Source organism: Ambystoma mexicanum, chromosome 10 (assembly GCF_040938575.1).
Source record: "Ambystoma mexicanum isolate Mex_15411 chromosome 10, UKY_AmexF1_1, whole genome shotgun sequence".
NCBI lineage: Eukaryota > Metazoa > Chordata > Amphibia > Caudata > Ambystomatidae > Ambystoma > Ambystoma mexicanum.
Window position 1 is genome coordinate 1,185,568,886 of NC_090932.1, and position 22,546 is coordinate 1,185,591,431.

The following is a 22,546-nucleotide window of genomic DNA, read 5'->3' on the forward strand; positions in this document are numbered from 1 at the left end:
GAACATACTTGGGAGTCAGAGGGTTTCTGGTGACTTAACAGTGAACCCCCCATGTTACAGTGAGCAGGTGCTGCCTGACATTGGCCTCAGCTCTACACCACTCTTTGAGAGAAATGCATTGTGGGTCTGGCTCAGTTAGGCCGCACGCCAGTGTGACTTTGGTAGGGGCTGATTGCCTGGAGAAGAAACATCTCGGCAGATGCGCAAACAAATGGCAGTCCTCCCAGAGGCTGTTGAATTTTGGTGTTTGGTTCTTGAGCGAGATCGTGACAGAATCAGAGTTCAAAAGTGATGCAGTTGATCCACATGATGACAACCTGGAGAGTCTGGAAGTGTGTCTGCACAAAGCCTCAGATGGAAGGATCCTTCTCAGTCCTCTTCTGTGTAGTGTGGGGAGGAAGCTCCACACCATTTCTAGAGCTGGGGACAGGACATGCCTGGAAAATACATGAGCCTCCCAAGAGAATGATTGAACATCCTATAGGGAGATGAGAGCTTTTTAGCAGAGACAGTAGTATTGATGAAAGTATGACTTCCGGGGCAGCCATTCACTGTGCCATAATTCTGCCACCAAAGCAAAAGGTAGCACCAGAACACTACCATAAGGTGTGACATTTTTAGAATTCTGAGGGCTAGGAAAAGATACTCAGGTCCTCATTACGAGTTTGGGGGTTATCTCTTGTACCTATTACCTTAACCACGGGTGGTAAATATCAATTACCAACCGATTTAGAGTTAGAGTTACTCCCTATTTTTGGAGTCCCACTGAACTTCATTGGGGATAGACCGTATTACCACATGTGATAATATTGGCAACCATTAACCCACAGTTACCACCTGTTTTAGCTCCATTCTCAAGCAGGTCATTTTATTGGGTTTAGGTGCCCCTACCCTAAATCAGGTGGAACGGTAAAACAGGGCGTATTTACAAATACTGCCTTTGTTATCACTACTGCTAGACTCTTAATGAGATCCAAAGTCTCCCTCTGAGAACTAAGTAGACCCAAAGGGGCACTTGGAAGATATAATCACTCCACTTTCACAAAGTGAATAACATTGGTAAAATAACATTCCACTGGAAAGACTTGAAATGCAAAGGTGCAAACATAATAGATCAGTGTGAGGGTGGAAATCATTTTTCAACACCTTTGCACCTGAGAGAAGACCTGTATCCATGAAAGGTCTCTGTCATTGGGCCTCATTACAACCTCGGCGGTAGCCATGCTGCTATTGGCGGCATGGCTGCCGCCGAAATCGCGTCTGGGTCTGGGTTCCCAGAATGAGGAATTACCGGGCCATTCCGAGTTCGGAGGGCCCGGTAATTCCTCCTTCTAGGAACCCGGACCCGGACCTTCCCCATTCCCATTTCAGCCCCCATAGGGCTGAATGGGAATGGGCGAGGGAGCAAACAACGGGCAGATTACGAGCGGCCCGTTGTTTGCTCCCTCCTCCCCTTGCGGGACCCGCTCTGCACGCCTGGTGAAAACCAGATGTGCAGACCGGGTCCCGCGAGGGGACCTCGTAATCATGCGGGACGGGGTTGATGGCGCTGGGACCTTTACCAGCGCCGTTAACCCCGTCCCGCCTGGGTTATAATGAGGCCCATTATATTTCTCCGCCTTGGTCCTGCACAGTAAAAGATATGACGAAGGATTGGTCTCAGTGTCCAAATATACAAGTGTCTGAGTGGGGCTTTACCAAAATTAATGTTTGAGAATAATCAGGGAGGATGAGATGGGTCACGCTGGATGTTGGGTACTGGAAAAGATACGAGAGTGGAGATACATAAATAACAGTTTCAGTCGCTCAGCCTCTATTTTTCGATCATCCTCACTCTATCTTTTCTATATGGAACCTTTTATGCACGTGCAGGGCCAAGATTGAATGGACATAGTTGTGGGTGGATAAAGAAACATTACGCGTGGGTTCTGCACCTGGTGTTTGATGCAGGGCTTTTGGACAGAAGAGTTGGGTTGCAACATAACTATCCATCCTCAGAAGGTGTTGCTACTGCGGTTGCATTTTGCACCCGGCTTTGTAGCCACTGGGGCCTAGTGTTCCCATTTCCACATTACAAGACATAACGAGGATTGTACCAATACTGATGATGATGCCTGATTGGAAGACTAATACGAATATCAACTGATATGCCCGGTCGAACATGCAATGTCAAATTCAATTGACAGCACAAGCAGCATGTGTTGAATAGGGAGAATGCACAAGCTGTGAAATGACGCGGGCTCCATAGGTGCAATACCTGGACCAATGTTCTTCCCAAAGCACGTGTTGAGATGACAGTGACCATAATGTAAACAATACAGACAATTAACTTTCCGGATATGCAGGTAGACATATCTATAGTGAAGGATATTTTGACTACGGGTTAGCATTTTTCACTCCAACCTCCTCCTTCCTTCGTCTTACTCCTTCTCGCTCCTGATAATTATTATTTCTGGTTTATAGTGATTTTTTCGACAGTTTCTAAATACAAACGTTTCGACACAAAAGCATCTGGAAAAAAGTTTCGAATGCATTTTTTTTCTTTTTAAAACAAACTTTTTTTTCTATACGAAACTAAAATAAAACCTGAAAAAATAAAACCTGAAAAAAATGCGTTCGGATTTTTTTTCTCCTTACCTCTCTCTTCTTTCTAGTAGTTTTCTTTATTGTCATTTGCAATCTACCCAAGGTTTGTACACTTTAATTTGCAGTTCTCTACACTCGTGTGTCTCTTGAGACTTCTGTTCACAAAGAAAATATTCCAACAAACAAATCGTGGACAAACGTAAACCAAAGAACTGTTAACAAGGACATGTATGTTGACCAGATGGCACAGGTTCAGCTCATGTATGTTGATGAAGTGGTGCGTCTTCAAAGCGCAGGTCTTTAATGCAATGCTTTGCATCTTGGGTCTTTACCGTGATGCAAAGGTTGTGTGTGTGTTTGCTGGGGTATAAGGGTCCTAGTCGGGGAGCAGGCAGGGAATGAGCGAGTAAGGCGGAGTAGGATGGCAGGTGTAACCAAGATGGCACGATGCAACTAAAAGGTTGATGGTGAACCAAGCAACAAAAGGCAGGCAACAGCAGCGACTAGATTCGGAAGTGTGGGACAGCAGGTTGCGACAGGGCAAAGGGGAGACCCCCCATCGATGAAAAACGATATGAGAGTTGGGCAAATGCAGTGAAAAGGGGACCCACCTACCTTTTAAGAAGGAGGACAGGGGAAAGGAAGCAAAGGAAAGAGTTTTGCCACAAACACTGCAGGGAAAAGACCTGCACAGCCAAAGCTGACGAACAAAGATCTATAACCAATGATGGTGATATTGCATGCATTTGGTCGTATCATGACGCCGAAAACATGTATTATAATAGTTCACAAAAATTGAGAAGAGTGCTGTTAAGGGAATGAAGAAACATGTCTCAATGTTAGTTCCTGATGGTGGAGAGATGAAAATAAGGGATGATTACGTCCTTGCCTCAAACTAAGCTACTACTTCTATCAACTCCTCGGGTGCCTCCCCTGTTCCTCCTCATCCTCAGCTAATATCCATCCACCCCATTCTCCAAGAAACAAATGGGTTCATCGCCCCTCCGATCACAACCTGCTGTGCGCCATCACTTTGTGCACCATCTTTAATCAGAAGAGGCATGCCATGACACTGACTTACTGGCGCATTGCAGTGCATTCATACAAGTGAAATAAAGCATGAACTCCTTGAGTACTAACGCCCACCGCCCACAGGCATGGGTGAATACTGCCTATTAAAACATTATTCAGCCCTGATGCTTCTACAGCACAGTGACATTATTCAGCCCTGATGCTTCTACAGCACAGTGACATTATTCAGCCCTGATGCTTCTACAGCACAGTGACATTATTCAGCCCTGATGCTTCTACAGCACAGTGACATTATTCAGCCCTGATGCTTCTACAGCACAGTGTCATTTCTGTAAACATTCTGCTACGAATCGGAGTAGAGCCTGTGTTTACTTACCAATGTATGTTCTCCTTGTAATGGGCGTCAGGCTTCTAAAGGTGGCAGCTACCAGGTTAACTACGTGTAGCACCAAATTCTATATAATCTGAAATCTGCTGTTTTATACGGATCTGTGCAACTAGTATGCTATGAGGCTGCTCTGGAATATGTTATAGTTCAATAAATGATGGCTGTATCATCTATTATTTGCAGTTGTGAAATATATGCAGACTCTGGCATCATCTTATGTAAGTCTTTGACTAGATCCTCGATTGATGATAGATTTAATTGGGTTGCCCCGGCTTTCCCATTGAAATGATGAGGGCGGAGGCACTATAAATAGTTAAAGTTTAGGAGATCATTTCCGCCCATTTTATTTATTTTATTTTATTCCTGCATTTATAGTAGCACGCAAAGCCCATGTGCATCTAGGCGCGGTTACAGGGTGTGTAGTCAGGACAGGTACATTACGCTTAGTTCTCAAGGTGTTGAAGTAATGTTGGCTGACAAATAGGTACAGTGTAATTAGTTAAACAGGTGCGTTATGAGATTTTTCCCTGAACAGGTGGAAGGAAGGCTCCCCGCGCAAGGGAAGACCAAGGTTGTTCCAGAAGAAGGCAGTACGAACCAGAAAGCTGGATCCACAAGCTCTTTTGCGCTTAAATCTGGGTATGCCGAGGCAATGATTGTGCGTGGATCGAAAGGATCTGGTGGGCACGTGTCTGTTCGTTCTGAGGGCCACGTACGATGGTGCATTGTTTGACACACAGTGGTGGCTGATAAAAAAGTATTATGAACATGATTCTTTCTCGGACAGGGAGCCAGTGAGCAGACCTTCTGGCATCAGAGATGTTGTGATACTTATTCAGGTCTAACGTGACATGGAGTGTGTTATTTTGTATGAATTGTAGTTTAAGTGTCATCAGAGATGTTGTGATACTTATTCAGGTCTAACGTGACATGGAGTGTGTTATTTTGTATGAATTGTAGTTTAAGTGTTTCTCAGAGGTGCAGCAGAGCAGTGTGTTACAGTAGCCTTTGACAGGATAATGGCCCGTGCGATCGTGAGGCTATTTTCAGTGGAAAGGAAAGGTTTGCTTCCGGTGATGAGTTTCGTGGCATAGGCTGAAGTGGAGGCAATATGATTGACCTGGTGAGTCCTTGTGAGATATGCATACAATTAGACACCCAAGGTTTTTACAGATGTGGCAATCGGGATACAGTGGCCATCAATACTGAAGTGACTGAAGGCTGTGTCAAGTTTGGTGAGATGGGCAGGGGATCCGATGAGAAGCAGTTCTGTTTTCTCATCATTCAGACAGAGGCTTTGTGAGGCCACACAATTTTTGATCATTTCATAGATGGTATTTAATTTGAGGGTGTCCTGAGTATGGTTACTGGAAAGGGGAGTGACAATTTGGGTGTTGGCATGGTTTGTGTAAGTAATAACAAAAGAGTCAAGGTGGTCAAATAGAGGCTTTGTGTACACGTCATAGAGAGTGGGTGAGACTCAGGAGTCTTGTGGGACACCATAGACGATTGGGGAGGATAAGGCTGCTGTATCACCAGCGAAGACTCTGGAGGTTCTGTTGGCCAGGAAGGCTTAGATTCATTTGGCCGTTTCTGGTTTGGCTGCTTCTGGAGGAAAAGTGGGCAGAGAAAGTGAGATGGTGCCAGAGTGTCCGATGGTCAACTAGGTTGAAGGTGACCGAGAGGCACAGGAGTAAAAGAAGAGAGAGGTTGCCAGCATCCACGGCATCATCAAGTTGGTTTTAAAGGTCCAAGAGGGCTGTTTCGGATCCATGTTTGGGGCAGAAACAGGATTGCTGTAGGCTCACGATCTGGTGGGATTCGAGGAAGTCTTGAATTTGGAGGTAGGCGACTCAGTCAATAATTTTCAAAAGGAAAGGGATGGTGGTTATGGGCCAGTAGTTGGTAGTGGAGAAACCAGGACTATTTGAGGGAGTCGGGTACAGTACAGGAGGCGTTGATAATGGCGATGATGAGAGGAACTAGCGGTTCTGCGCATTCCTATACAATGGAAGCTGGGCAGATGTCGCCTTTGTATCTGGAGGGTTTAAGCCCTTTGGTTATGGCAGCCAGGTCAGGAACCAAGGTGGGTTGGATCTTGAAAGGAGCAATGTGGACTAGTGAGCCGGGCTGGGTGTTAGGAAGCCGGGTCTTGGTTATGCTGGTAAGCTTGCTGCTGATTTTGAATTGTAGTTGTGTGATTTTCCCAATGAGGGCACCTTGGACATTGGTGCATCAGAGGTTATCTTTCACCAAGGTAGAAGGGGGGAGGCAGGGGCTTCTAGCTCCCAGAGGATTATGAATAGTTCTTGATAACTTGAGGAGACCTTAGCTATTCTCTCATTGTAGGTAGAAGCTTTGGTGGCGTGAATGGTGTGCTTGTACTGGAGGGCTATATTTCAGAAAAGGGCTTTATTAGCTGTTGTAGGGACTTTCTGCCAGGTGGCTGCAGCTGCTCTTTTATTTGCACGGATTGCACAGAGGTCAGTGGTGAATGAGGTGTTGCAGTGACTGGTGTTTTTAGCTTTTCATGCTTTGAGAGGGGCTAAGGAGTCAATTGCGTTTTCAAGCAATGAGTTGGAGTGGTTGGTGAGCAAACTTCTGTGGTTTTTAAGTATCGAGTGATAGTACACTGGCAACAACCAACGGAACCACAAGCGGACGAGACCTGAATACAGGACCAGCCAAAACACACCCAGAAGGGTATGATATACGCAACTACAGACAAGATTGGCATATGCCAGAAGATGGATTGCATGCAGTCGCAACAATCCGACCACTAATCCGGACCCCAAACCATTGTACTATCACTCGATACTTAAGAACCACAGACGTTTGCTCACTCAGGAACAACAACAAAGGAAAAAACCTCTAATTGATTGAGAGAAAAATAACATATTTGTGTGTCATAACAAAGAAATGCATGCATAAAATGTAAAATTTGATTCAAATTGGCACACTGTTCGAAGTAAAAAAAGTGCCTTGCGAAAGCGCAAGAAAGGGCGAAACAGTAGCACGTGCTAAATTAAAAAGCACACAGGCTCACATAGAACAATGAAGACAATATTGTTTGTCTTCCCTGTGCAAGGAGCAGGCAGGCAAAGCCGGCCCCATCCAAGGGCCCCCTTTAAGGGTCGTACTCAACCCCGGTCTGGACAGTGCTTTACAATCCTGTACACTGAAGATCTCCTTGGCCTCGTACCCTGGCTCAGGTAAGCCCTTGCTGGGCTTTGTTCTCTATTCCCTGCACTGCGGCATCGTGTTTGCAAGTACCATGATGGCCACCGTGGTGGCTACATGATTTGTGAGTCTTTAATTGTCTGAGATTCTGCCTCTGCAGAAGGTGGATTGGCTGAGGCCCTTGTTATGTGTTTCCTGTGCAGGGAGCTGGCAGGCAAAGCCAGACCCCTCAAAGGGCCCCCTTTAAGGGTCGTACTCAACCACGCTCTGGGCCTGTCCAGGGGCATACAGCGCTACAGAACTAATCTTCAGATGTACACCCCTTCCAGCATCGTTAATACACCGTCCACATGCATGAAGAGTCGACCGGATGTGATGCCTCCCACTATGACCTTTGCAAAGCAAGGTAAGGAGGGCTGCTCCTCTGACCCGCCCGTCTACTGCCTACTTATTCTTTAGCTTCTACCCTGTCCTCATACCCTCTGCAACATACTGGACAATGCTGACTTTCTGCCCAACTAGAGTTAACTTTATTACCATAATATCTATCCACTTGCATCCACCCTAATGCCCTGCAAGTGACCGCTGATGCCTCATTCAGTTGCATGCTACAGCAAGCGTGATGCATCCATATTTTTTGCTTTTACTCTACCTTGACAGGATTTACCGCCAAGTCCTAGTGCAACTGATGTAGCCTGTGGCCTCTCAGGGAGAGGCTTTCCCAGTTGCATGAGATGAATCACAAACTCACCTTTGCTTTTCCTGGTTTGATGGACTTGGACCTGGTAATAGGGCTTGTAATTAGACTCACTCACCTGGACACTCACTCTATGCTGCAGATGACTACCTCCCTTGTCCTGGTATAGTGATCAATGGAACATGCTAACTTGTATCTACATAATAACCAATCCACCTCCCTTGCCATGAGGTGAATATTTGCCAATCTATGTACACACACCTATTTCGTCACTTTTGCTTTTTTGCACGCCTGATGCAGCCCCCGTACCATGAGGTGAGGCTTTGCCAGTCATTGCACACACAAACATATTTTGGCACTTTTGCATGTCTGCATGCCTGATGTAGCCACCAGTACCATAAGGTGAGACTTTGCCAGTCGATGTACACATACCTATGTTGCCCCTTTTACTTGTCTGCACACCTGATGCAGCCCCCGTACCATAAGGAAAGGCTTTGCCAGTCATTGCACACACTCCAGTTTTGTCACTTTTGCTTGTCTGCATGCCTTGATGTAGCCTCCCAAACCATGAGCTGAGGCTTTGCCAGTCGATGTACACATACTTATTTTGTCACTTTTGCTCGTCTGCATGCCTGATGTAGCCCTTGCACCATGAGGTGAGGCTTTTTCAGTCAATTTATATATTTATTTATGCTTATGAAGCGCATGTCACAGGCCCGAGGGCATACTAGCTCCAACAGGATGTACAACATACAATCATAACAGATAAACAGAAGAGACTGTTCCTAGGAACAAGGGTAGGCCCTTAGATCGAGCCGGGCCCGAGTGCAGCAGTAAGGTTTACCTGGAATTGATCCAAACAGCCTGGTTTTAAAGTCCTTCTTCAAAGTAGAAAACGATTGGCATAGCCTCAAATCGAGAGGCAGCGCATTCCAACTCTTAGGGGCAGCATAGAGAAATTACCCCTGATTGACCCCTACCAGTTTGGGCCATGGTGTGCTGAGTACCCCCACACTGTTTGATCTGAATGTCCTCCTAGCTGGCAGCCATGCAAGGCGATTAGAGAGGTAGGCTGGGCTTAGACCATAAAGGCATTTTTGTGTAATACACAACAGGCAGAAAGTGACTCTGCTGGCTATAGGTAGCCAGTGAAGTTCTTTCATGGCATCTGAGACATGTTCACGCTTCTTCAGCCCCTTTACTGTTCTGACCGCGTTATTTTGGATCATTTGAAGGCGCATGATTTCTCCTTTCCCTATACCCTGCAGCAGACTGGCCCCATAGTCCAATTTGACACAGATAATGGCCCTGGCAATAGATGCAAAGTTATCCTGTGACAAAAAAGGTCTCAGCTGCACGAGCAGTTTAAGGTAATAGGATGTGGACGAGACCAGAGAGCACACATGAGCCCTCATGTTCAGTTCTTGATCACTCACCATCCCTAATGTCTTCACTTTCGAGAGGGGAGTTATGATACATCCAGCGATGACCACCTCCTTGTAGGCTGGGGATAACTTCCAGCAGGCGAGTAGCTGTCCCAAGAATCATTACTTGCGTGTTGGAATCTTTAGCACAACATTGTTCTCCAACATCCAGTACTGGATCAAAGAGTAGACCCTATTGATGGACTCAGTGTCAAACAGCAGAAGTATGAATAAGTTCAACATGACCGGGGACAGACATGATCCCTGCGGCACCCCTAAGCATACCTGAAAGTCATCTGCTCTCCCATTGTCGACAGACAAAGACCCTTGCAGTTCGTTCAGACAGAAAGGATTCTATTCATTTGGCTGCTGCTGGGGAAAAACTGGCAGAATGCACAAGCCTGGTGACCAGCAAGGTATGATCCACCAAGTCAAACGCTGCGGAATGGTCAATTAGCATGAGGAGGGCAGTGAATCCCTTGTCCACAATGTTCAGCATGTTGGTCTTAAGCTCCGTCAGTGCAAGTTCTGTACTGTGGGCCCTGTGAAAGCCCGACTGTCTATTCCCTAAAACCTGTAATTTTTCAAAGTGTGCCTGCACCTGAATATACACCACCCGATCCAAGATCTTAAGCAAGATGGGTGAGTTTGAGATGGGTCTCTTGTTAATTGGAATCTCTGGATCCAGAGAAGGCTTTTTCAGTAATGGGGAAATCCATGTTTGCTTAAGGCAAGATGGTACTGAGCATTCTTTAAAGGAGGAGTTAACCAGCTTTGTGAGCAAAGGGATCAATTGAGTGGCACACAATTTGACCACTTTAGAGGGACAGATATATCCTCTACATGATGTAGGTTTGAGACGGTTCAGCCCACTGGACAAATCCATCTCCGTGATCGGGGCATAATCGAGGAGTGGACGTTGTTTATTTTGTACTTTGTGTAGGGCTTTTGTCTGAGAGTTGCTTGTCAGTAGGTTCGTTTTTATGCTAATATAAGCCTGAATTGTTTTGACTTTATTGTTTAAGGCGTCCTTCATAGACGTACACCATGTGTTGTCTTTAACTATCATAGAGGCCTGAGGGCACAGGGCCTCCAATTCCTTAAGTATTTTAAATACTTCTTCAATGCACACATACCTATTTTGTCACCTATGCTTGTCTGCTATGCACGCCCAAAATAACCCTGTACCGTGAGGTTTGGCTTGATAAAGTATGCTTCGACCTCCTACTACTATGCTGTAATCACATGCCTGTTCTTGCACATTACGAACCGTACCATGCACTTTATAAATGAAAAAAATGAAAAATAAATATATAAATAAGGGAGAGAAACGAGTTATTACCTAAATTAGGGTATCAGAATCATGTGTATATACCAGGTTTCATGACCACACCGCTTGTCTTCATCAGAGAAAATAAAGTTGCCTTTTTAAATACTTATACTGCAATCCACTGAATTTTGCTGCTAAGCGTTATATGAATAATAATGAGTTTTTTACAATGAACTTTCAACAGAGCTCTGTACATACAATTATTATTAATGAACCATATTTGGTACTCATTTGGTGATATTGGAAAAATGGAAGGTTGAGCTGGCCTTGCTGGGATTTGAACCCGTGGATCAAGCACAGGATTTCAGCCGCAAGCATTCAGCCTGCTGCGATATCTTTCTGAATTGAAGATGACGTTGTTCCTTTAGGGGGGAGTGGCGCTCTGTTACAAGTGGCTAAAGTGTTGACACTTCGGTGCAATGCTTATGAGAGCGGGATGAAAGGTAATGAGAATAATCCCTCCCTGAGTTCCATCTCATCTGAGCTGTGCATTTACGTTTGTGGAACCAAGTGGGGCTTCAGCCACCTATACAGTATTCCATATGGGGCCTGTACATTTTCATAGTAAATTGATAGTGTCAAGGCAAATCCACATGATAAACACACGATATTGATATGTGGACTAATGAAGGAGAAGAAACTTAACATCACACATGGAAAAGCAGATTGCCATTTTGGAATCTTGTCATTTCTGGGTTCGTGAAGGGAAGTATCAATTGGAAAAATAGGTCATTGCACATGCCTGGTCATAAATCACCACTAAACATAGGAAAGCATACAGTATCTCAGTATCAGCCAATCAGGACTGGGAGGCAGAGGGAGTCAGAGCCATGAATGTTCCACTTGATCCTGGTGCTGCACCTAGATCTGCCGCTTACCTGCAGTAGTTGTGTTCTCCCAGGCCGCCTTCTCCGTGGGGGTATTTGAGGGTGTTGTAAGGATGCTGAAATGTCTCGTTCCAGAAGAGGCAGGGCTTCCCCCCTTGTGGAGATGTTTGATTCTGACTCCCTCGGTAATCCGCACCGTTCGCCGTGTAGCAATCTGGAAAGACAGACAGATATAAATAGCAGCTCAGACATAAGGAATAGTGCAGTGGACGCTCAATCAGTATCCCCAGACGCTGTTATCTAACTGGAGGAGCAGCAAGGGGACGGACGGCCAATCATTTCAACTGGAGACCATGCAAATGGCAGCAGGGCGTGGTATAACTCCCAATAACGTAACATAACTCCTTAGACTAAATCATTTCATAGTCCGCTTGACATGCTTTTCCATGTGGAATTGTAACATTAGACACCCTGAAGCGCCAACACATTGTCCAAGCCTTCACTGCTCTACACTGGCCTCCAGTTAAGGGAGGGATCAAATTCAAGGGCCACTGTACATTGCGAAATGTCTTTGTGCTTAAATGCATAGTACTTAGAGAACAGAGCAATGCACTATTGTAGTACCTGAAATCTATGTCCAGGACAGGAGGGTACAGGCAAGAAAATGCGTTCACACCCGGGGAAGGGCCATTAGCCAATCAGGGTGCTGGAACAGCAGGCGAGAATGTACATACTCTGCTCGCTGTTCCATCCACCCGAGGCCCTTAACTGGGTGGCACATTTTTTTTTTTTAATGTGGGGAGTCAACAGGGTATTTGACCCTGTTGCCTCCCTACCACCCCCACCACCAAAACCAACGACACCCCTTCTACCCTCTGTTACCCCTTCCCAACTTACCTGTGAGACCGGAGAGTTGAGCACCGGTCCCCACGCTCTTTCCAATCCCAGCCACTACCATAGAAATTGAAAAGGGACTTAGACTCTTTTCCCTATGGCGACGGACATCTTTTTTTCATTTTTGTACCCCCTGAGGAGATTGGTTGCACAATCAGCACAAATCTCCCGAGGGGAAAAAGAAAACATTTGCACCCTGGATAAACCCCAGGGTGCGAATGGTTTTCACGCTCCATTGAGGGGCGGACATGGCTTCGCTCAGGCCTACTGTCGCCTGGGCTGGTGGGCCATTAATGGCCATGTACGCCCCCACACACACCCCTGGGCGCGAAAGCCATTATTAAGATCTCAAGAGAAGGAAAGTGGTTGAGGAAAGACTTGTAACTTCCCTTTTCCAAAGAGTCATTCTGCTACAAGTGGTACAGTGACTTGACTAACCTTTCCTCAAAAGATGGGCCCCGCCTGGTCTAATAGTGCACCATATTATAGGAGGGTATACCGAAGGAATCGGAAGAACACCCAGTGATGCAGACGCTTATAGTTCTGGAGGACGGCAGGGGCAGGGTATCGAGAATGTATAATTCAATGCAGGTGTCCAGGGGGCATGGGGAGCTGGCAATCAAAGACAAATGGGAAAGGGACGCAGGGGTGCACATCTCAGATGAACAGTGGGCACGGATGTGGGAGCAAGTCAAGAAGTCATCTAGGAATGCACGGTTCCAGCTCACCCAATTCTACTACCTGCACAGAGTATATCTGACACCCCAGAGAACACACTCGATGAACCGCACAGCGCTGCATGCTTGCACGCGATGCGGGAGGGAACACGCTGGCTTTTGGCACATGGTCTGGGACTGCCCACTAGTGGTGGAGTATTGAGGAAAGGTGGTGAGTAGAATGAATGCCCTGCTAGGGGGCACCTATGATGGCTCATATGAAGTGTGCCTGTGGGGTCTCCTACCGGAGCAAAGAGGTATAGAAATCATAATAAAATTGCACAACTCATTTTAATACTGGCCAAAAGGCGGATTGCGATAGAATGGAAAAGAGGGGCTGGGCCATCAGTGCAACGATGATTGCATGAGGTACGGAGGTGGGGTATAGCTGAAGTGGAATACCTAAACAAGCATAGTGACCCAGAAGGGGAAAATACACTGACGGTGAACTGGGGTCAGTTGTTGAATGAGCTAGCTTCCACACAGGATTTGATGCAGCCATAAATGCACAGGAGGCTGCAGGCATAAGAGGTGAGGAAGGGGAACTGAAATTAGCTGGAATGGGAGAGACCCTTTATTCGCAATCGCATAGAGATCGAAGAGGGGAGCCACGAGGAGAGATGACACGACACAACGCCTGGGAGTGGAAGGGTGGGGTGAGACATGGGGACCTTGGGGGGGCGGGGTTGGGGGTGAGAAGAAAAAGGGGGAGAGTTCTTGGAGTTAAGTTTATAGTGGTGTTGAGTTCAGGAATATCACAGTACACATAGCTGACATGGACAGATCGACTTCAAAATAGATGACTTCATGGAACGATCGAGGGGGTTTATGAACAGTCCGGAGAAAGTTACGAACTAACATGTCCTGGGAGCCACACTAGTGTGCTATAGCTGCGCCCCAACGGAAAAATCCCCAGGCGGCGGCCCAGGCAGAAGTACAGACCTGGGCCGCAAGCGTGGTGGAAAGAAATAAGGAGACATTTATGGACATTGCAGGGACGGGGCGCATGGGGCAGCACACATTGGGCCTCATTACGACCCTGGCGTTAGACATGGCGCTATTAGCGCCATGGTTGACGCCGGTATTTTACCAACTCCGCCATGGTGAATGGCAGAATTACCGCCCCATTCCAAGGTTGGCGGGGCGGTAATTCCCCATTCACCATTGGCCCTTCCCCATTCCCATTTTTGCCCCCATAGGGCTCAATGGGAATAGGGAAGGAGGTAATTACGGTACCGCAAATTGCGGTACCGTAATTACCTCGAAAGTCCCTTTGCGGATTCCTTCCTTAACGGCCGGTAAAACCAGCCGTTAAGGTCGGGACCAGCAAAGGGACCTCGTAATTAGGCGATAAGGGTTTAACGGCGCCGACACCTTTTACGGCGCTGTTAACCCCTTACCGCCTGGGTCGTAATGAGGCCCATTGTAAAAATGAATACTTATCTTTGTTTTACTTCATACCCATGTACGGTGCCTATGTCTTGTTTAATATAATAAAAACATATTGAAAAAGAAATAGTGCACCATTACTCTCTGATCTAGCGGTCACACCCTTCCAACTGTACAAACAGTCCATAAACACATGGCGTGCCAATGTGACCATCCACAATCCCAGTGGCACTGACCCACAATCTGAGTTAACTCTACATGGAGGAGAAGAGCCAGAGATCATCAAAGCAACTGCAAGGGCCCACATTGTTCTTTGCAAGACTCTTGAAAATTATAAATAATAATAATAATAAGAGTCCGGGGTACCAGTGGTCATGGGATGAATATCGGTTTCTAAATCTTCAATCAGCCCCACACCTCTAATACACCAGAAGGGATCCGAAACAGATTGGATTAAACAAGCATACGATTAAAATCGTAAACCTCCATGTCCACTTTTTACAACATGGATGGAACAGCAGGCTTATCTCCTCTAAAAGGTGTGGATTGTTGGTTGTTGGCAACTCCACTCAAGGTTGTAGACAAAACATCTACTTTTGTATTATCAGAACAGACAATCTAATAACACTTCTAAATACAACTCACCCTGTAAAGGAATGCAGAGAACAGACAGTTTCTAAGAAGGAAAGGGGATGCACTCTGGATACTGACAGGAGGGTAGTCCGTACGGTTAATAACCACACTCGTTTTTTTTAGCTTCTTGGATTCAGCAGAAAGGCAGAAAGGGTCTTAACATGTATCCAGGGGCCTTCTGCGAAGGACCAGGGGGACAAACCACAATGTACCTCTTTCTGTGGTTTTTCTTGGTGCTAGACAGGGTTGAGTCAGCTTCAGGGCGCTTTTCAGGCTTCTGCGACAGAGTTCGAGGGGGGAATGAGCAGCAGGTATCACATGGCAAGAAGGTTCGGCGAGCAAAGCTTGGCGAATGGCTGCAGGATGGCCTTCATGGTGACTCAGGGTCAGGAATCGTTTCAAAACTGATCAGCAGTTCTGTTGCGCCAGGGGTGAACTGGGAACCAAAAGAGGCCCTGGAAATAATTTTCAAAGTGGCCCCATATTACATATTTTTAGCATGCCCAATCCCTTTCCTGTGGGAACATTTGGAAATACCACACAAAAGAGGCCCAGGGTGCAGAAGCCTACCAGGAAGTCTCCAGAGTTTCCTAGAGGCAAGTCCAACCCTGTGTACCGCTGGTCGGGACATCTCTGGTTCATTCAGTAACTGCGGCTTGATGACAGTAGCTTGAGGGTTGAAGGCAGTTGGCATTGCAGGCTGTTCTGGATGGAGGAACTCGACTGGCTCGAGAATGTCCTTTAAGGTGGAAGGCAGCAAGTGCTTGTCATTGCACTTTTCCATGCCTCTTCAATGGGCTTGCGTTGTCCTTTAAGGCAGACAGACCACAGCTAGGGAGTGTGTTGCGGGCAGCTGTCTTGTGCTTGGTTTCGGGTTCAGAGAAGATCTGGCACTCCCTGTCCAGGGAACTTGCTGCAGAGCCTAGCAGGGCATGTTGTACGCTGTCTGGGTACCGGTTCTGGAGGGTCTTCTGAATTCTTTTCTCCATCTGTTCCCTTGGAGAAGCTAAGGGGAGGGGTCTTGCTTCTCTCTTTGGATGTTCCTGGCCTTCTTGCACTGGCGCTGTAAGGCAGACTGTGCCTTCAGCCAGGGTCCAAGGATGAGCTTTTCTTTGTGCTTCAAGTCAAGTCTTCAGATGAATGATCTGCCTGAAAGAGGGGCTCCAGTCCTCTCTTAATGCCAAATGGGACACAGTGATTGGTGAGTATAGTGAAGCAATCCTGTGATCCCTACCAACAATTTTATGTATGCGTGAGGTCATAACCAGAATTAGACAATAGACTCAGACATTTTAGTTCACTGTCAATGATACTGAGGGGCGGAAGCTGGCTTCAGGTTGACACAGTTACGTATGAAAGGTTTGTTGGGTTTCCTGTCTACTTTGTTATCCTCTGCAGCCAGGCCCCATGGGGCCTGTTTGAAGTACCCTCTACTGGTATGTTAATCGCTGCCACCAGCTGCAGGGCTAACAAAAGAGCAGGGCGGTTCTATGGAGGCCTTGTCAGTTAATCAGGCTGTCCAGGGCAGGGGGAAGCCCCACCTTCCTTTGGATGACATTGTGCTCTCCTCTCCTGTCATATTCCAACTAAATATAGCAGGAGCAGATTGTACCTGTAGGCTGTATCCATGTTGGAGTACACAGGTCTATGCTTTTGTTGTGGTGTGAGCATAGGAAAATGTGAGTGGATTAGCCCCACACATTTTCCTGAGGCAGGTCTACCATCATCCATTTACTTAAAACATTTTAAAAAGAGCAGGCGAACCCACGCCCTCTATGCGGATGGTCGAATTCCTCACAAATAATAAGACAATCAATGTGCCTATGCTTGGGATAAATGACAAACTGGTATGCGGCCAAGAGCATTTGTGCTCACATTTAAAGGATTCTATGAATGTTTTTGTGCATGTAATATAAATTGCCAGACATATTTGAACAATGAGGCTATGCTTTTAGATAGATTTCTATATCAAATAGCGTTCTGAACAATAAAGACAGTGGGCCTCATTACACGGTAGGCAGTAGCGATGGCGCTATTAGCGCCATGGCTACCCCCTTACCGCATTCCGGGTCCGTGTTCCCGGAATAGGGGCTTACCGGGTCATTCCGACCCTGGAGGACCTGGTAAGTCCCCATTCCGGGAGCCATTCCCCATTCCCATTTGAGCCCCCATAGGGCTCAATGGGAATGGGGAAGGAGCTAATAACGGTACCGCAATTTGCTGTACCGTTATTAGCTCTGAAGTCCCTTAGCGGGTCCCTTCCATAACGCCTGGTAAAACCAGGCGTTATGGGAGGGACCCGCTTAGGGACCTCGTAGTAGGGCAGTAAGGGATTACCGGTGCCCTTACCGGTGCCGGTAATCCCTTACCGGCTACCGTGTAATGAGGCCCAGTATGTTGTTGTCATGTTTCAGTACAAACTCAGAATGTAATGGCCTTACTCAGAATTTGTTTAAGTAGTAAACTGAGCATTCTTGCATTTATTACTTTCAACTATTAAATTTCAGGGTGTTTGGGAATGACCCATCTTCTTGCTGTTCACTGAACCACTTTGTGTGACTTTTCATAAGTACACTTTACAAAACAAAATGCAAATACAAATACACATTTTCACTGTGTATCTATCCTCTCTTCTAATCAATATTATCCGGTCATTCATTCCTTTAGGAACAGAGGGTGTGTTGCTACTTAATGATTTCTGTTATAATACAGATAGACAAGCAAGACATTGAAGTAATTCAAAACACAAAATCAATGTTATAACCTGCTAGGTATGTCATGTGTTCGCACAGCAGGGGTCTGCAACTGTTGGCTCACCAGGATTGTTGGACTACAACTCCAATCAGCACGAGTCAGAATAGCAATGGTGTGTGATCATGGGAGTCATAGTCCTAAACATCTGGAGAGACACAGGTAGCCGACATCTGTAGTATTGGAACTCTCTATCAAGAACACCTAAGGATGTTTTCTGAGAGGCAAGTTTGTATGCTTTAAATGATGTTTCAGCCTTTGAACTTTTGCAAAGATGTGGATGGTTGGTTCTCACTGACGCACCACATCGTGGAGATGTCATAGAAGAATATTATGGTTTCTGTTGGTAACATTTCTGGGTATCGATGAAACCTGCCTTGTCTGCTAATGATGAAAATCAACTGTGATGATTTTGTGTGAGCTCGTATGTATGTATCTTTGTGTGGAATTTATAAAGCATGATCCTAGCTGGGCAGCAACAGAGCACTCTACATAGGGGATGTACCCTATGGGTTATAGGTGGAATGCAGAGGTAGCAGAGGAGCTGGGATGGATAGAGTGAGCATGGAAGGGTGATATCCGGAGTGGGTAAAGTAGGGTTGAGTGGGGCGATCAGTGATTGTGAGATGTTCTTTGGATAGCAGGGTCCTCAGGTCCTTTCTGAAGTCTTAGATCCTTTAGAGCAGGAGTCTACAACCCTTGACTCTCCGGATATTCTGGACTACAACTCCCATGATACCTCCATTGACTATGATGGCTAGGGTTGGAATTATTTGAAGTCCAAAGCTTCTGGAGAGCCAAAGCTTGCAGGCCCTGCTTAGAGAAAGGAATTGACACATTTCAGAAAAGGCCTGTAAAGTCACTGAATGATTGGATGTTGATTACAATTGTGTGAGTATTTGTTTGGAAAGAGCGCTACTGTTAGTTTGAGGCAGAGCAAATCAGCTCAGGTGATTTCTCAAGAATCGTGATCACTTTAGGGGTATGGGTTTGACTTGTTAGGTTTGCGACGTCTGTCGAAAAGCATGTGATGATGTTATTGGGCTATGGCTGCTTTTTCTATGATCTTTTCTAGGGGAAAGATGCGTTGATGATAGGCCCAAAGTGTTCTCTTCTTTTTTGAGTGGATTCTCATGATCGAGTTTACTAGTTTACTAGTGCATTTTAGGGAGATCATGAAGTGGCCTGTTTCAAGTTAGTGATTTTTGATATACAGAAGTGGTGAAGAGAAGTGACAGAGAATGAATGATTTTCGATCTGCACAAGGGGTGAAGAGCGTTGACACAGCGAATGCAATTAGTGATGTTGGGTGCCATTCCAAATTGCAGTAGATGGATATTCATACTAGCTGTTACCCATAGAATGTCCTCAGGTGGATTGGACTGAAGTAATAAAGTGGGTCAGTGGATTTGTGCTTGGTTGCAGTAGTGGAAATTTGTGATAACAGGCTACATTGTAGGACATTTACAGCAGATTGTAAACATTTTTGCTGTGCAGGAGGTCAGGAATTCTTGGATTTCTTCTGAAGTGTAAGTGAGTATGTGATTGCGCGATTGTGATTGCATGTTTAGCATGCATTGTATCCAAAACTGGCCGCTAGACTGTTTGGTCTTTGTTGAAGCTTCTGGTGTTCATTAATGCTTGGACGGAGAAGTTCTTGCTGGGGCACAGGGTGGTGGTGTAGTAAGCGGTTTTAGTGCCTTTGTTATTTTGGTGTTGGTTTTATGGAGTGATTCTAGGTGGGGTTGGTGCTAAATCAAGAGCCTGGGCTTTCCTTGGGCACGGGAGGCATAAAAGCCTCTGCCAGACTAATATTACCAGACTGACTCTTGCGGATGCCAAGAGAATCCAAGAGGTGACTGTGCTTTGATGGTGGCTGTGGAGATACTGATTGATATCTATATCCAAGCCTATCACATGGCAGCATGCGTAAAAGATGACACTAATTAGAAATTATATTTTTGTATAGATTTTGCTGAGTTATTTTTAGCTTTTCTGGAGTCATGTACAAATCAGCGGCTTAAGCAACTTGAGCATATTCAGTTGGAAGACCCAGAGAGCATAAATGACCAGATTGGCATTCGGCCTGCTGGTGTAGGAACCAATGGCCCGAGGGTTGAACGTAGATCACCGCCGTTACTGAAATATATCTCTGATGATACCTCCATTAGGGATGCCATCAGAGTCAGATGATCTGACCTGCATGCTCATAAGCCCTGGGCCATTAGTGTCAAATATACATCTCCATTAGACAATACTAATTTCCTTGATTTCTGCTCAATACAACCTTTCTTGATTCTGGCAATTAGAAAGATGTTAAACTCGATAAAACTCATGAAATTTCTCAACTATGGCAATCATGTAATTATTTCATTTATAGGTTTTCAAACACAATTATTATGGTATGCAGTGATTTTGATGAATTTAAAATAACAAATTAAATTAAAACGAACAAAATATCAAAATATAAATAGATATGGGATGGGGTAAGGGGTTAAAAGGGGTGGTGGGGGTTCGGGCGGGGTTAGAAATGTGGGGAAACAGGGAGTTTGTGGGGGCCTAAATAAAATAAAATAATTTGTTTGTTTTTTTGTTGTTATAGTTTAATCCGTTAAAATGTCATTCATTAAATTGACATGTAACCAATTAATATATGCCTAATCTAAAATATACACTAGATAACAAATAGAGCATATATTATCTGGCTAGAAGACACAGCAGGCAGGTTAGATGCTCATGCCTGTTATAGTGGATGGAATATGTATTGAATTATAGCAGGGTACAATCAACTAAGGGGATATATTCCACTAAGGGCTTCCGAGTGATAGACAAAGAGAGTGTAGCTATGAGGTTGCTCGGAACTTGAGGCGGAATACACACCAGAAGTTAACAGCTAACAGCTGCCCTTCTATTATTTTATGTTGTGGATTGCCCAGGTCATTACTCAAAACCTCTGATTAATCCTATGAATCGTATTGAACAAATAACCAAGGATATTTCGCATACCGCATTGCAGAGAGGGATACTATCACAAAATAATATGAATTAATTTATCTAATGGGAAAATCCCTACTTTTTATATTCTTCCAAAGATTCATAAGGATGCCATAAACCCACCAGGGTGCCCTATGGTGTCAGTGTTTGGGGAAATGTTGGAGCCACTAGCTCAATATGCCGATTTGTTTGATCAAACCATTGAAACAACCACCATACACATGTATTTAAAAAACACAGCGATGTGATTAATTTAGTTGAAGGTTCCTCACTTTATTCAAATGAACAATTCCTGGTGACTTTAGACATTGAGTCCCTGTATATAAATATACCTCAACATAAGGCATTAATGGCACTCAAAACCAGACCAACACCACACAATGTTCCAAATGACTTAAATGGTGCTGAAGTAGTGTTAAATAATCGTTTTTTTTCATGTTTAAGCATGAATATTATATTCAAATAAAAGGAATATCCTGACATGCTCTTTTGCACATAAATTTGCCATTTTATACATGGTGTTTTTTGAAAAAACACACATTTTATTCAGAAGCCATTTCTTTTCATCAATCAATTTCTCTCTATAGGAGGTATATTGATGACATTCTCATACTTTAGCAGGTTAGTACATCAACTGTGAAGGAATATGTTAAATGGATTAACTGTCTAAACGATAATCTAAAATGTAATTGTGAATTTAGTTTGGAAAGTATAACTTTTTTGGATTGGTAATTTCACATGAAGAACGTATACTAAAAGTGGACCTGTTTCCGAAATCCACCTATACAAATACTACACTTCCTTTTTTAGTCATCATCGCAAGCCCCACGTAATTTGCCATATGGAATGCTCCAACAAATTTGCAGGACCTCAATGAGACTATCAAATTAAAAAAAACAGGCCAACATCTTACAAAATAGGCTTTTGGATCGGGATTACCTATACCAATTGATTCGACAAAGTAGAAAAAGAGTGCAATATCCTAATTGTGAGAATTTGCTACTTATCTGAGAGAAAACACTGACTAATTCATTCTTTGTGTGACTACATTTTGCCAATTTAGTAATGCTATCAAGGGCACCATTCTGAAGAATTAGCCTCTCATATGCACATTTGAACCTTCGTTCTCAATGCCTTTAAATGCCTTCAAAAAAGGCAAGAGTTTAAAACAGAAATTGATCAGGGCCTCATACACTGTAAATAAACAAGTGATGACCATTGATTCTATTTGGATTACCCGACTAATCAAGGGCCATGTGCCATGGGGAGACTGCATACCCTGTACATTTTCTAAAAGAACAACTAATTTTACTCACAAAAGGAAAGTGTTTGAACTACGCACACATATTATATGAAAAAGTATAAAAATCATCTATGAAATAATCTGTCTGTGCAGTAAAATCTATGTGGGAAAAACAACCCGACACATCTGCGTTTGAATTAACTAACTTTGCTAAAATATTCGAACAAACTATCTAAATGCACCTTTGGTCGCACATTATTTTAGAAAATGACCATAGAATAGATGTCATATTCTGGATTGCTGTTGACAAAATCGCAGATGGTATAGTTTAAGATATATTAAATAAATTAAAGGGAGGAATTATGGATGTATAAACTGAAATCGTACAAATGAGGTCTCAACCAATTGGAAGAGTGGGAGTCGATTAAATAAGCTTACTTTCTCAAACACCTGTGATGTAGT

At 44.7% G+C, this 22,546-nt stretch overlaps 1 protein-coding gene across 1 annotated transcript in view; it reads right to left on the reverse strand.

Moving 5' to 3' along the window:
- Positions 1 to 22,546, reverse strand: part of KREMEN1 (kringle containing transmembrane protein 1) — a 403,359-nt gene that overhangs the window by 245,846 nt on the left and 134,967 nt on the right. The window contains exon 2 of the mRNA XM_069619171.1: positions 11,516 to 11,678. Within this exon, the coding sequence (XP_069475272.1) occupies positions 11,516 to 11,678 (163 nt within the window). The remainder of the gene's footprint in view (positions 1 to 11,515; positions 11,679 to 22,546) is intronic.